This window comes from Podarcis bocagei (genome assembly GCF_964188305.1).
Source record: "Podarcis bocagei genome assembly, chromosome: 12".
Classification (NCBI taxonomy): domain Eukaryota; kingdom Metazoa; phylum Chordata; class Lepidosauria; order Squamata; family Lacertidae; genus Podarcis; species Podarcis bocagei.
This window is the reverse complement of record NC_138137.1, coordinates 59,126,337-59,141,554: the sequence shown is the minus strand read 5'-3', so window position 1 is coordinate 59,141,554 and position 15,218 is coordinate 59,126,337. Positions and strand designations below refer to the sequence as shown.

At 51.8% G+C, this 15,218-nt stretch overlaps 1 protein-coding gene across 2 annotated transcripts in view; it reads right to left on the bottom strand.

Annotated features, from left to right (window-relative positions):
- Positions 1 to 14,895, bottom strand: part of MYO1G (myosin IG) — a 104,838-nt gene extending 89,943 nt beyond the window's left edge. Inside the window, exons 1-2 of one of the 2 annotated variants that reach the window (XM_081163517.1) lie at positions 14,644 to 14,895; positions 1,495 to 1,703 (exon numbers count right to left, since the gene is read on the bottom strand). In XM_081163517.1, coding sequence (XP_081019643.1) covers positions 1,495 to 1,703; positions 14,644 to 14,738 — 304 coding nt within the window. In that variant the 5' untranslated portion in view covers positions 14,739 to 14,895. Of the gene's footprint in view, positions 1 to 1,494; positions 1,704 to 9,287; positions 9,506 to 14,643 lie in introns of those variants that run through there. The other variant, XM_081163518.1, reaches the window with a different exon arrangement.
- Between the last annotated feature and the right edge of the window lie 323 nt (positions 14,896 to 15,218).

Genomic DNA, 15,218 nt, shown 5'->3' with positions numbered 1-15,218 from the left:
GAGGTCGGTGAAGTAAGTTTTAAGAAAATAAGGTTTTGAAATTATACTTGTTTTTCTTTTTGTTTCTGTTTGTTTCTATTGTTGTGTTTGATAAAATTTGTAAAACTTTAGTAAATATTTTATATAAAAAAAAGAGAATTGTAAGGTCGCCCTAAGATATAAAATAATTGTTCATAAATGTACCAGGCAAACACATATATGGATATATAACCACACGTCGGGAAACAGTACAGGAAAACAGTCCTAAAGCTATTTTGACTCTTTCAGTGACCTCAAATATTCCTCTGCAGTTTGGATGGAAATGGGAAAAGCCTCCCCATTGTCTCTGCGCTCACAAATCCTGCCTTAAGGGCACATTTGGGTATGAATAGGGTGAGCCTGTGACCTGGACTCAGGAATTAAGTATTTATCATCACAAAAGAATGGCCAGCCTGTCCAGGTAAACCCATCAACAGGTTTCCTGCTGGACAGGATTCTGCTGTAGACCGCCTCTTCTGTGATGTATTTGGGGGTGATATTGAGATAGGTAAAGGTAAAGGGACGCCTGACCGCTAGGTCCAGTCGTGGCCGACTCTGGGTTTGCGGCACTCATCTTGCTGTACTGGCCGAGGGAGCCGGCGTACAGCTTCCACGTCATGTGGCCAGCATGACTAAGCCGCTTCTGGCGAACCAGAGCAGCGCATGGAAACACCGTTTACCTTCCCACTGGAGTGGTACCTATTTATCTACTTGCACTTTGACGTGCTTTCGAACTGCTAGGTTGGCAGGAGCAGGGACCGAGCAACGGGAGCTCACCCCGTCACGGGGATTCGAACCGCCGACCCTTCGATCGGCAAGCCCTAGGCTCTGTGGGCTTGAGCTACAGGGTGGCAATTTCAAAAATCTATATAAGGGCTTGCACACCTTTGTTCTGGGTTCCTCCTCCCTCCTGCGTGGGGTGTGTGTATGAACACCCTGTTGCAACAGTTTAATGAAGGATTAGGCTTACAAGCTGCTTTGCTTCTCAATATTCTCTGGTTGGCCTCTGTTATTTTCTCCTACCGATAGGGAACCTACATAAGGACTCTATATGGGCTCTTGGGTACCCCATAAGGGAAGAGGAGCAGTTTTTTCTTATAACAGTTTACAGTGGTGCCTCGCAAGACGAAAAGAATCCGTTCTGTGATTCTCTTCGTCTAGCAGTTTTTTCGTCTTGCGAAGCAAGCCCATTGACGGATTAGCGGATTATCGCTATTAGCGGCGCTTAGTGGATCAGCTGATAAGCGGCTTAGAAAAAGGGGGGGAGGAAAAAAACCCAGCAGGAACTCGCAAGACATTGTCGTCTTGCGAAGCAAGCCCAAAGGAGATTCGTTTTGCGAAGCACCTCCAAAACGGAAAACTCTTTCGTCTAGCGAGTTTTCCGTCTTGCGAGACATTTGTCTTGCGGGGCACCACTGTATATGGGGGAATCCACAAATAGGATTTGAGCACCAAGAGCCCTCTCCCATGCCATACCTGAGATGACAATGCAGGTGTCCTTCGCCCGGCGCTTCATGGCCTTGTAAGCTGCGTCGGCCACTGCGAAGAGGTGGGGCGGCCTCTCGTAGAGCTCACGGCCACGATACTGCTCAATCACATCTTTCCCGTAAAGCGCCGTTTGCTTGTAGGGGTTCACGGAGACCACCACCTCACCAATGTATGTGTAGATCCTCCCTTTCTCGAACCTGGAGAAGCCAGAGGAGCACAGTTAGGAGGCCATGCCTGATTATCGTCTTCCAAAGCAACCACTCTCTTCCCAACTTAAAAATGGAAAGCGTAATGCTGGTGGTCAACAAAAGAGGTTTTGTGATGGCCTGGGACTTGGGCTCAGACTCGGAACCAGAGGAGTCCCAGTCCGCACCGGATCCTTTGCCTCGGGCATCATCTGAACCAAGTCTGGGGCCTGATCCTGAAGAGTCGCAGTCTGCACAGGTTCCCCTGCAACAAGCACCAGCTGGGCTGAGTCCGGGGCCTGATCCTGCCCTGGCTCCAGATGCGGGGATGACCTCGTTGCCTCCAGCTGGGCCATCACTCACAGCTGCTCCACTACCGGTTGGGTCAGGGGAGGCTGAGGTGGCCTCTGAGTCTAGTAACCCACTAACATCTCCCGTATTTTCTCCTGCATAAAACGCCCCCATGTATGAGATGACCCCTGTTTTTTGAGCCCAAAATTAAGAAATAATTAATTGCAACATTCCGTGTATAAGACGACCCCCAATTTTAAACTTAAAAAATTGGGGGGAGGGAATATAGTCTTATACACAGAAAAATACAGTATAGTGGTACCTCGGGTTAAATACTTAATTCGTTCCGGAGGTCCGTTCTTAACCTGAAACTGTTCTTAACCTGAAGCACCACTTTAGCTAATGGGGCCTCCCGCTGCTGCTGTGCTGCCGGTGCACAATTCCTGTTCTCATCCTGAAGCAAAGTTCTTAACCTGAAGCAATATTTCTGGGTTAGCACAGTCTGTAACCTGAAGCGTATGTGTCAGGGCTGCCACTCTGTCCCAGCTCACATAGGACCACGCTAGCCAGCGTTCAGGTTAAAAGAGTCTTTATTGGATTACAGGTTCCATTTCCAAACTGCAATGTGCAGCCCTACTTCTTCTAGGTCAGACCGGCGAAGACCCGTCTGAGTCTCCGCCTCTAGCACACCAGCTTAATACCCTAGCCTTGCTCCACCTCCTGCGCCTTTCCTTCCGTCTCTGGGTCCTTCTGCCCCCCGGGGTCTCTTCTTTCCTACTCTCTTCTGACGCGGACCCCCCTGACCCTTCCGCCTCCTTGCGGCGGGCTTTGGGACCTGGCTCACTTTCTGGGCTGCTTACTGCGCCAGCTTCCGCTACATTTGAACTTGGCGCGCGCGCCCAACTCTCCACCTTCCTCTTGATCGTTTCGTCGCTCCCCGAGGTGGGCGTGACTACTCCTGACTCATGCCCTCCCTCCTTCTGAAAGCCTCCGGAACCCGATATCTGGTCCCTTTCCTCCCCGCTGCTCCCGGCTGGGTACGTGGGTCCCGATCTCCAACTGCTGCTCTCTGATCCCTCTCTGGACCCTTCTTCCTGGGGTGTCCCCCTGTTTTCCCCCCTTGCTCTGACCGCTGGCGCTCCCTTCTGGGAATCCTCGGACTCACTGGATAAGCCCGGCGACCTCGGTTCGTCATCCCCACTCATCTTTCCTTCGTATTCCTCCCCCTCGCTCTCTGTCTCCTCCCTTCTCTGCGTCTCTGCTCCTGAACCCCTGACATCCATCCCCCCCTCGAAGCCCCCCCTTCCCCCCTCCCCGCTGTCAAGGGTGGTTGCTGGGTGCTCCATCATCACAGGAGTGAATGCCGGATACAGTTCGCTCCTCGTCGCTGGCCGCCAACTGAAGATCTCCGAGTCTTCCTCCTCGCGCTCGTCAACGTTGAGCTGCTCCGCCTCCATTTCCGTGCCGCCGTGCTCGAAACCGAGATCCTCCCCGCACACGTCCATGTCAGTCTCTGCGTCGGTCGCTTGACCTGGCATCTCCAGCCACCTCCGGCGCCACTGCTCCTCTGGCCGATCGTCCCACCAATACGAGGTGTCGGACGCCGAACCCTCCGGTGATCCCTCTGGGGAACGTGTGCGCTGTGCGGGCTCCCCGTCCGAGTCGAAGCCATGGAACGTGCTGGAGGAAAGTGTGGGTGTGAACAACCAGTCGTCGAAGAAGCCTGCTGGCATGGGTCTGTGTGGGAAAAGGGCATGAAACTCGTCCTTGAGCAGGGGTTCCTCCAAAGCGTAGTCTGGCACCCAGCTATTAGCACTAGCCCGGGTGCCCTCTCTGGCTAGGAGGTATTCCACTCCGTCTTCCCCCCATCTGGAGTCCAAAATCTCCGTGACTTCGTTGATGGGGTCCTGCTGTGGTAATCTCCCCGCCTCCGTCCGCTCCTGAGACGGACTCGGTGTTGTTCCTGGTTCCTGGAACCTGTGAGGTGTCCTGTAGGGAGTGAGCACCGACCTGTGGAACACCGGATGCATCCTAGAACCCTCCGGTAGCACCAGCCTGAAAGCTACTGGGTTGATCTGCGCTTCGACTTGGTATGGACCGAGTTGCTTGTGCCCCAACTTCTTCTTGGCTAACGATCTGGTCGGCACTGCGTGGGCTGCCAACCAGACCCAGTCTCCCACTCGGATCTCTTCGCCAACCCGCCTGTGCTTGTCCGCTTGCACCTTGTAAGCGTGCTTCGCTAGCTCCAGCTGCCGTCGGAGTTGATCGTGGACCTCCTGCAACTCAGACGCGAAAGCGTCCGCCGTCTGCGGTTCCCCTTCCCCCACTCTGTCCAGTCCCGGGAAGGTTCTGGGATTCCTCCCATTGTTGGCGAAGAACGGCGTCACCCCTGTGGACACGTGCTTCGTGTTGTTGTAGGCGAACTCGGCGAGCGGCAGGTAATCCACCCACGTCGCAGGCTGTTGATTGGCATAGCATCTCAGGTACTGCTGCATGATGGCATTGACCCTCTCCGCTTGCCCGTTGGTCTGCGGGTGTCTCGCTGATGTCAGGTTGATCTTGACGTTCAGGAAGCCCATCAGCTTCTGCCAGAAATTCGAGATGAACTGGCGACCGCGGTCGGACAGTATAGACCGCGGCAGCCCGTGCACTTTGAACACGTGATCTATGAACAGTTTGGCTGTTTGTTCTGCCGTGGCCACCTTCGCACACGGTATGAAGTGTGCCATCTTGGTGAACAAGTCCACCACCACTAGTACAGCTGTCTTGCCTCTCGAGCTGGGTAGATCCGTGACAAAGTCCAGGGCCACCCTCTCCCACGGTTCAAACGGCGTTTGCAGCGGTTCCAGCAGTCCCGCCGGTGGTTTGTGCACCGGTTTGGCCCTCTGGCAGGTGTCGCACCTCGCGACGTAGTCCGCGACTTCCCCTCTCAGTCTGGGCCACCAAAAGTCCCTTGCGACTAATTCCACCGTTTTTTCCGTGCCAAAGTGCCCGGCCGTGGGTGCGTCGTGCAACTGCTGCAGTACCTTGGCGCGAAGTTCATCTCCCGGCACGTAGATGGCCCCTTTACGTAAGAGCAAGCCGTCCCGTATCTGGAACTCGTCACTCTTCGCTGTGCCCTTGTGCACCTCGGCCATCTTCGCCTGCGCGAATGAGTCGTCCTGCAACGCCCGCCGCACCGCATCCAGGTCTACTGTGGCTGAAGCGCACGCCCACGCTGCTGGCGCGAAGATGTGCATGGCTGCCGCTGGCGTCGCCTCTTCGAGGTATTGCGGTTTTCAGGACAGTGCATCCGCCATGATGTTGGTGTCGCCTGGGACGTACTCTATTCGGAAATCGAAGTCAGCAAAGAACTCCGCCCAACGTATCTGCCTCTGGTTCAGGAACTTCGCCGTGCGCCAGTGCTCCAGATTCTTGTGGTCCGTGCAGACCTGCACCGTGTGCTTGGCGCCGATCAGGAAGTGCCTCCACGCCTTGAAGGCTGCATGAATGGCAAGCAACTCCCTGTCCCAGATGGTGTAGTTCTGCTCCGACTTGGTGAGCTTTCTGGAGTAGAACGCTCCCGGCCTCCAGACCCCCTGTGGGTCCCTCTGCAGCAGGACAGCTCCCACTGCTCTATCGGACGCGTCTGTCTCTACCCGCATCGGCCTGCTGGGGTCGATATGCAGCAGTTGCTCTTCCGACGTGAAGAGACGCTTGAGTGCCTGAAAGGACTGCTCCGCCTGCTCCGTCCAGATGAATTTCTTTTTCTTGGAGCTTAGCGTGTCCGTAATAGCCGCCGTCTGCATCACGAACCCTTTGATAAACTTGCGATAGAAGTTGGCGAAGCCGACAAACCGCTGGACCTCCTTCCGGTTGCGCGGGCTCTTCCAATCCAACACCGCTCGAACCTTGGCGCTGTCCATGGCTAGCCCCTTGTCCGACAACTTGTAACCCAAGAAATCCACCTCCGTCGTGTCGAACTGGCACTTCTCCAGTTTGGCGTACAGTCTATGCTGCTGCAACCTCTCCAGCACCTCCCGAACATCCTGGTCATGCGCTTGCTGCGACTCGGAGAATATCAGGATGTCATCCAGAAAGCAGACGCACTTCTTGTAGAGGAGTCCCGCCAACACATGATGCATGAAAGCTTGAAAACAGTGAGAACCGTTTTGCAATCCAAACGGCATCACTCTGTACTCGTAGGTGCCCAGAGGCGTGAACATGGCTGTCTTCCACTCATCGCCCTCCCTCATGCGGATGAGATTGTACGCCCCTCGCAGGTCCAACTTGGTAAACACGCGTCCCTTGTGCACCGTCGCCAGTAGGTCGTCAATCCTGGGCATGGGGAAATCAGAGGGCTTGGTCATCTTGTTCAAGAGGCAAAAATCCACCACCAGCCTTTTTTGGGGCGTGTCCTTCTTCTTCACAAAGAAAACAGGACTGCCCCCTACTGCCCTGGACTCCCGGATGAAACCGCGCTCCAAATTGTGATCTATGAACTGTTTGAGTTCCTGTAGTTCATCCTCCGACATGGAATACAGCTTCCCCTTCGGTAGCGTCGCCCCTGGTAGGAGGTCAATCTTGCAGTCATATTGCCTGTGCGGTGGTAACTTGTCTGCCTCCTTCTCGCAGAAGACCTCCAGAAAGTCTGCGTATTTGTGGGGGACTGCTTGCAACGTTCCCAACTGCAGTTGTGATTCCTCCTCCTCTCCCTCCTGTTCGGGCAGGATGCAGTGTTCTGCGCAGTAAGAGGAGCCGAAGATCAGCTGTCGCTGGTACCAAGCCAGTGTCGGACTGTGCCTGTCCAGCCAACTCATGCCCAACACAATGGGTGTGTCCGACAGGCGGGTGACGTTAAAACTGATGACTTCCCTGTGGTTGCCAATGCGCATCACCATTGGCGGCGTTTGCTTCACCACCTGCCCCCCCAGCAACTCTCTGCCATCCACTGTGACGACTTGCAGGGGCAGAGCGGCCGGTAATAGCTGTATGGCGTGCTGCTCCACAAAATCCTGTGCTATAAAGTCTGCGTTGCTTCCAGAATCCACAGAAAGCGGCACTTCGATAGTGACGCCATCGGGCAGCTGGAGAGATGCTGTGAGTTGTACTACTGGTTTGGGTGGGAGGGGGTCCGTGGGTTGCAAGATCGCTGGGGACTGCTTCAGTGCTGCGTCTGGCTGGGCCCCAGTGCCTCTGTCTCCAGCCAGACATCGTCGTTTCCCTGCTGTTGTTCGCTGTGTTGCGTGGCCGCTTTCACCGTTGCGGAGGCTGCAGTGTGCTTGGAGCTCCTCTGGGGACACTCTTTCGCCAAGTGTTGAGAGCTGTCGCATATATAACACTTCCTGGTCCCTCTAGGAGGTTTAGTCTTGACTGCCGCCGGTGCAGGGGCTCTGGTAGCTGACTGAGCCCTGGCGCCTCCCACCTCCATAGGTTCCACTCCCCCTCCTGGCGGAGGTGTGGATTGCGCACGCGCAGCTTCCCTGGGAACGAAAGAGAAACTTCTCGCTGCTTCGCGCCCTCCACGTCCTTCGTCTCTGCACCATGGACGTTCTTCCAGCCTCACCCCCACAGTCAGCGCCCTTTGGACCACCTCCTGCGTGCTCCGGGGCCTCTCCCCCCTCGCAATTTCGGCTTTAACAGCACTGCTCAAACCCTCCCAGAAGAGGTCTCTGACTGGGGGCGAATCCCGGTCCCATTCCAAGGCACTGACCAGCGCAAAAAAGCGGGCGTGATACTGGCGTACGCTCGCCCTCCCTTGTTTCAGTCCATGAACCTCCCCTCGGGCAAGATCCACGTCAATGGTAGATAAAAAGCACGCATCCATCGCTTTGATAAAGGCATCTGCATTCTGAAGCGCCGGATCTTTATCCCTCCACAAATTGCGTAGCCACGCTTTCGCATCCCCATGCAAATGGGATAGTATAAACCCCACTTTCTCTTCCTCATCCCTAAAGTCTTTCGCCAGCAGTTGCAGTGCGCACATTACGTCTGCTCGAAAATTGGGGTACTGTTGTAAATTCCCATCGAAGTGAGCCACAAGCCCTCCTGCTCTCCGTGCCAACCCAACCCCCTCCGGTCTGGGTCCTGGCTGCCCATGCTTAACCAATGCTTCAAACCTGGCGTGGAGATCTCTGTAGGCGGCTGCCGCATCCTCCTCCCTTTTCTTGGATGCCTGTACCTCCGCGTTCAATTGGGTCACTGCCTGTTGCAGCGCTGAAATTTTCTCTGCTTCCGTCATCTCTGCCAACCGTTGTGAGCTCGCTCCCAAACACCAATTTCCTCCTCTCGCTGCTTCTGCCTCCGCTGCGAGGTATCAGGTGTCCGAAGCTTTAGGGAGACGGGTCTTACTGTCAGGGCTGCCACTCTGTCCCAGCTCACATAGGACCACGCTAGCCAGCGTTCAGGTTAAAAGAGTCTTTATTGGATTACAGGTTCCATTTCCAAACTGCAATGTGCAGCCCTACTTCTACTAGGTCAGACCGGCGAAGACCCGTCTGAGTCTCCGCCTCTAGCACACCAGCTTAATACCCTAGCCTTGCTCCACCTCCTGCGCCTTTCCTTCCGTCTCTGGGTCCTTCTGCCCCCCGGGGTCTCTTCTTTCCTACTCTCTTCTGACGCGGACCCCCCTGACCCTTCCGCCTCCTTGCGGCGGGCTTTGGGACCTGGCTCACTTTCTGGGCTGCTTACTGCGCCAGCTTCCGCTACATTTGAACTTGGCGCGCGCGCCCAACTCTCCACCTTCCTCTTGATCGTTTCGTCGCTCCCCGAGGTGGGCGTGACTACTCCTGACTCATGCCCTCCCTCCTTCTGAAAGCCTCCGGAACCCGATATCTGGTCCCTTTCCTCCCCGCTGCTCCCGGCTGGGTACGTGGGTCCCGATCTCCAACTGCTGCTCTCTGATCCCTCTCTGGACCCTTCTTCCTGGGGTGTCCCCCTGTTTTCCCCCCTTGCTCTGACCGCTGGCGCTCCCTTCTGGGAATCCTCGGACTCACTGGATAAGCTCGGCGATCTCGGTTCGTCATCCCCACTCATCTTTCCTTCGTATTCCTCCCCCTCGCTCTCTGTCTCCTCCCTTCTCTGCGTCTCTGCTCCTGAACCCCTGACAGTATGTAACCCGAGATACCACTGTATTTCTCTTATATTTGGGAAATGTACATCCAGTTTTTTCCCCTTTAAATTTTTTGGGGGCCCCCAAGACAGTAGAGCCCTAAGCTATAGCTTGTTTAGCTTATATGTAAATCCAGCAATGGCCGTGCCCCCATGGAGTGCCAAACCCGCTATAATTCTGCAAGCTGAATTTGCAAGAATGCGATTGGATCCCACCTGCCAAAGAGTGACAGACCGGAAGTGGCCAATCCCTGCCTTTCCTCTGTCCGCCCCCAACACAGCGCCACCTACAATGGGCCCCTTTGCCCTGCCTCTGCCCGCTGGGCGCCCCTGGGCACTAGCTGCCTGCAAGGGCTACAGAAACAAAAGTCTGCTCCCCTGTCTGTCAAGGGCAAAAGTCTGCTCTGAAGTTGAGAAACCAACGCCTTCCTGTAAACAGAGGCGGAACGGCAGCTTGCAGGAAACTCCTAGGGTGCATCAAACCGAGAAGAGGAAGGGGGACTAACCACAGAGGCCGGGTTGGAGGACAGAAGATGGGCAGAACCATCTTCGCCTCAGCCGCCTCCTGCAATGCAAGGACTGATGCTCTGCCTTAGAGCGATGCCCCTTCTCCGGCGTACACAACCGTTGTGCAATAAAAACAAGGACACAAGCTGCCACAGCTAGGCTCAGATGTGCTAATGTGGCCAACATGTGCGCCCCACAGCTGTGTGAGCCAGGCAGCAAGAAAATAAGGACATAAGAACATAAGGAGAATAACACCAGTGCAGATAGGAAGAATGTCTAAAACTGCTTCAAATATATGCTGGAAATGGAAGGAAAAAGAAGGGACTTTTTACCCTATGTGGTGGGACTGTAGTAAGATTTTTTTTAAAAAAAAGGGAAATGATAAACAATGAGTTGAAGAAAATGTTCCAATTGACATTTGTAAAGAAAGCCTGAAGCATTTTCGTGAGGGATTGTAGGAAAAGACCTGCCAAGGAAACCGAAAAACATTTTTTATGCACGCGACAATGGCGGCAAGAGTCTTGATAGCACAAGGATGGAAGAACGAGGAAATCCCGACCAAAGAACTGTGGCAAGAGAAACGGATGGATTACGCAGAACTGGTGGAAACTGACACACGAACTGCGTGATAAGGACAACTGTGACTTTAAAGAAGAATGGGAACCTTTCACAAAGTACTTAAAGAAACAACAAAATGAACTGGACTCCTTGGCAGGTTTTGAATAAACATACACAAACTTTTTATTGGTAACATATAGATAGATAGATAGATAGATAGATAGATAGATAGATAGATAGATAGATAGATAGAGATAGAGATAGATAGAGATAGAGATATAAATTAAGGATCTTTACAATTTTAAAGCATGCAGAGAATAACGTGCTGAGAAATCAGAGAGAGGAGCTGAGGGAAGTCTGGGGGTGGGTGGGTGGTTTATTTTTCTTTTTTAGGGGGGAGGGGGGAATGGGGGGGAATGTACCGGTATTTTTGATAAATTGTTATGTTGAAATCCCTAATAAAAAATATTTTAAAAATAAAATAAAAATAAATATAAGATAGTTGCTTATTTCCTTGACATCTGCTGGGAGGGCGTTCCACAGGGCGGGCGCCGCCACCGAGAAGGCCCTCTGCCTGGTTCCCTGTAACCTCACTTCTTGCAATGAGGGAACCGCCAGAAGGCCCTCGGAGCTGGACCTCAGTGTCCGGGCAGAACGATGGGGGTAGAGATATCATGGGAAACCTGCAAGCAGCATTTGAATGCAAGAGAACTCACCCATCATGTGATTTCCAGAAACTCGTATTCAGAAGCTTTGTTGCTTCCAAATGCAAGACCCTCCAAGTGTCCCTATTTTCCAGGGACAGTCCCGGATTTACAGAAGCTGTCCCGTGTTCTGATTTTATCCGGCAATGTCCCACTTTTCCTTAGGATGTCCCTATTTTCATTGGAGAAATGTTGGACGGTTATGCAACCCCCAAGACAAGGAGATAAGGAAGTTTACAACCTTTAGAAGACATCTGAAGGCAGCCCTTTAATGTTTTGTTACCTTTTTATATCTGTTGGAAGCTGCCCAGAATGGCTAGGGCCACATTAAATCGCCATGGCTTTCCCTAAAGAATTCTGAGAGTTGCAGTTTGCTAGTTAAAACTATGGTTTCCCCAGTAGTGATGTATGGAAGTGAGAGCTGGACCATCAAGAAGGCTGATCACCGAAGCATGGATGCTTTTGAATTCTGGTTCTGGAGGAGACTCTTGAGAGTCCCATGGACTGCAAGAAGATCCAACCTCTCCATTCTGAAGGAAATCAGCCCTGAGTGCTCACTGGAAGGACAGATCCTGAAGCTGAGGCTCCAAGACTTGGGCCACCTCATGAGAAGAGAAGACTCCCTGGAAAAGACCCTGATGTTGGGAAAGATGGAGGGCACAAGGAGAAGGGGACGGCAGAGGACGAGATGGTTGGACAGTGTTCTCAAAGCTGCCAGCATGAGTTTGACCAAACTGCAGGAGGCAGTGGAAGACAGGAGGGCCTGGCGTGCTCCGGTCCAGGGGGTCATGAAGAGTCGGACACGACTAAATGACTAAGGATGCTGAGAGCACAGTCTCCAATTGCCACGAAAACGCCGGAACCTTCACGCAAACCCTTAAGCCATCATGGCTTCTCACTTTGTCACGCAAAGTCCTGAATTCCCAACCGCAAAGCCTTTGCTTCCACCCACTCAAAAAACCAACCTCCCTCCAATCTTCCTCTGCCTTTTCATCCATCGCTCCTTCCGTCTTCTGACCAGGGAGGGAGAGAAGCAGCAAACTGCTTTGAGTTTCTTTTTCTTTTTTTAAAATGATATTTATTAATGTTTCACAAACAATAAAAACCAATTCCAACATTTAAACTACAAAAGCAAAACAAAATAAAAAATACACAGTAGAAAAACAGTTGATAGAAGAAAGAAAAGAAAAATAAAGAATAAAGAGTAAAGACAAAGAAAAATACCAAAGTTCAGGGCTAAAAACAAAAAAGATTAATATTTTCAAATCTTATATTTTCTTCACTAGTTTCTTGACCTCCTCACACCTCCCATTTTGTATTCCAATTCAAATATTAAATTCAGCAAATCCTTACCCTCTAACATTTATCCTTACTCCATATATTAACCTATTATTATAAATATCCATGTCCAATTATCAATCCCTATTTACATTTTCTTAAGCATCTCTTTACCAGTACCACTTATTTTCAATCAAATGTCATTTCAACATTCCTTAATTTTACAGTGCTTCTGCAGGTAATCTTTAAATTTCTTCCAGTCTTCCTCCACCGACTCTGCTTTGAGTTTCTCATTTCCACAAGCTGCTCAGCAATATCACGTGTGACAGGGAGGGTCTGCTCTGTGTCCAAACCTCTTCGGTTCCTACCCAGTTTCTTTGTATTTCTGCCTCGCTTTTTGTCGCCAGTTTCGTTTGGGAACCTGAAGTCACCGCCACCACCTGTGTGTGTGCAGCAGGCATTCCTTCTTTCGCACCCAAAATGCACCATTAACCTTTGGAACTCACTTTCACAAGATGTGGCAACAGCCACCGGCTCAGGTGACTTGAAAGAATATGAGACTAATAATAATAATAATAATAATAATTTTTTATTTATACCCCGCGCTTCCCGGTTCAGAAAACCGGGTTCAGAGTAGCTAACAACAAATTTAAAACACTTAATTGGTGCAACAAAAAAACCAGCATAAAATACAGTATAAAATGTGAATATCAATAAATTCAGAATTCAAAAATCAGTTTAGGGGGGAAATCTATCCAATAAACATTAGATGATCCCCAGGGCTAGCTGGCTGAATTGGTCCCACTTGGGCCAGCGATGAGGTCAGGGGAGAATCAGCTGTGGGGTCTCAGAGCGGGTGATCTTCATAAAAAGGGGAGGGGGAGGGAAGGAAGGGGAATAAAAGATCAGGCTAAGTTCAAATTGAAAGCCAGGCGGAATAGCTCTGTCTTACAGGCCCTGCGGAAGGAAGCTAAATTCTGCAGGGCCCTGGTCTCATGGGACAGAGCATTCCACCAGGTCAGAGCCACCACTGAGAAGGCCCTGGCCCTGGTGGAGGATAATCTAACTTCCTTAGGGCCCGGGACCCCTAAACTATGATTATTCACGGACCTTAAGGTCCTCTGCTGGGCAGACCAGGAGAGGCGGTCCCGTAAATACGAGGCCCCTAAGCCACAAACGTGTGGGCTGTCCTTTCAGTAGCTGGTAGCAATGTGTTGTTGTGAAGATAAAATGGGGGGAGGCTGGCAGAACCTCATAGCACACACTGAGCTCATTGCAGGAAAGATGGAGTATTTGATTAATAATAATAATAATAATAATAATAATAATAATAATAATAATAATAATAATTTATTTATACCCCGCCCATCTGGCTGAGTCTCTCCAGCCACTCTGGGTGGCTCCCAATCAAGTGTTAAAAACAATACAGCATTAAATATTCAGATGTCTTTTAAAGATAGGATAGCTGTTTATTTCCTTCACATCTGAAGGGAGGGTGTTTCACAGGGCGGGGGCCACCACCGGGAAGGCCCTCTACCTGGTTCCCTGTAACCTCACTTCTCGCAGTGAGGGAACTACCAGAAGGCCCTCGGCGCTAGACCTCAGTGTCTGGGCAGAATGATGGGGGTGGAGATGCTCCTTCAGGTCTACTGGGCCGAGGCCGTTTAGGGCTTTCAAGGTCAGCACCAACACTTTGAACTGTGCTCGGAAACATATTGGGAGCCAATGCAGATCTCTCAGAACCGGTGTTATGTGCTCTTAGCGCCCAGTCACCAGTCTAGCTGCCGCATTCTGGATTAGTTGTAGTTTCTGGGTCACCTTCAAAGGTAGCCCCACGTAGAGTGCATTGCAGTAGTCCAAGCGGGAGATAACTAGAGCATGCACCACTCTGGCAAGACAGTCTGCGGGCAGGAAGGGTCTCATCCTGTGTACCAGATGGAGCTGGTAGACAGCTGCCCTGGACACAGAATCGGCCTGTGCCTCCATGGACAGCTGTGAGTCCAGAATGACTCCCAGGCTGCGCACCTGGTCCTTCAGGGGCACAGTCACCCCATTCAGGACCAGGGAATCCTCGACACCTGCCCGCCCCCTGTCCCCCAAAAACAGTACTTCAGTCTTGTCAGGATTCAACCTCAATCTGTTAGCCGCCATCCATCCTCCAACCACCTCCAGGCACTCACACAGGACCTTCACCGCCTTCACTGGTTCTGATTTAAAGGAGAGGTAGATTACCCGTCAGCTGTGGGAAATCAAAGAGCTGTGGAGCTGGAGGGGACAGCAGTAGTCATCTAGCCTGACCCGCCTGCAACACAGCAGTCGTAGCTAAATGGCTGTGGCTGGCCACTCTGGGAAATGGGAAGCCAGCCTTCGACCTGATCCAGCAGCTCTCTTCCTGAGTCTCCTCTTCAGTCTCTTGCCAGCGACCCTCCCTAGCCATATCCTGAGGCGGTAAGTCCCACAGGCCCCACACAACTGACCCCCGGCCCCGCCATCTTTCGCAACCCTCGGGACTTCTAGCTAGTTACCTCAGCTTCAGGTTCTCCATGAAGTCTTCCATGGTGACCTGGTCCAGGAGGACAAAATCAGCCTTCCCAAACTCCAGGCTTTCTTGTTCGGCCATGATCCGCCGCGTGAAGGGTGCAGAGATGGGGAGGGAGAGAGAGAGAAAGAAAGAGAGAGGCTTGTGGGGCCGCTGGATCCCACCACTGGCAGACCGAAAGCAAATGACTCAAGTCGGCGCTTCCTTCAGAGAGGCGAGGGTGGAGACCTGTGGTTAGCTGGGACTTTTGAGACACTTGCGTTTCCGCTTGCTCGGGTGTCGTCGTGCATGAAAAAAGAATTGCGCCCTTGCAAACCCATAGACCAAACTCACACGAAGGATGACTAAGGAGAGGGGGTGCCACCAGAGGTTTATTTTTATTTTTAATTTTTTTTAAATAGTTCTATTAAGAATTTTACATAACAAATTATCACAACATATCATCTTCATTTCCCCCGCTCCCCCCTCCCTAGAAGAAAACCTCACCCTGAGACTTCCCTCAGCTCCCCTCTCTGATTTTCCAACACGTTATTCTCTGCATAGTGTAAAATTGTAAAGATC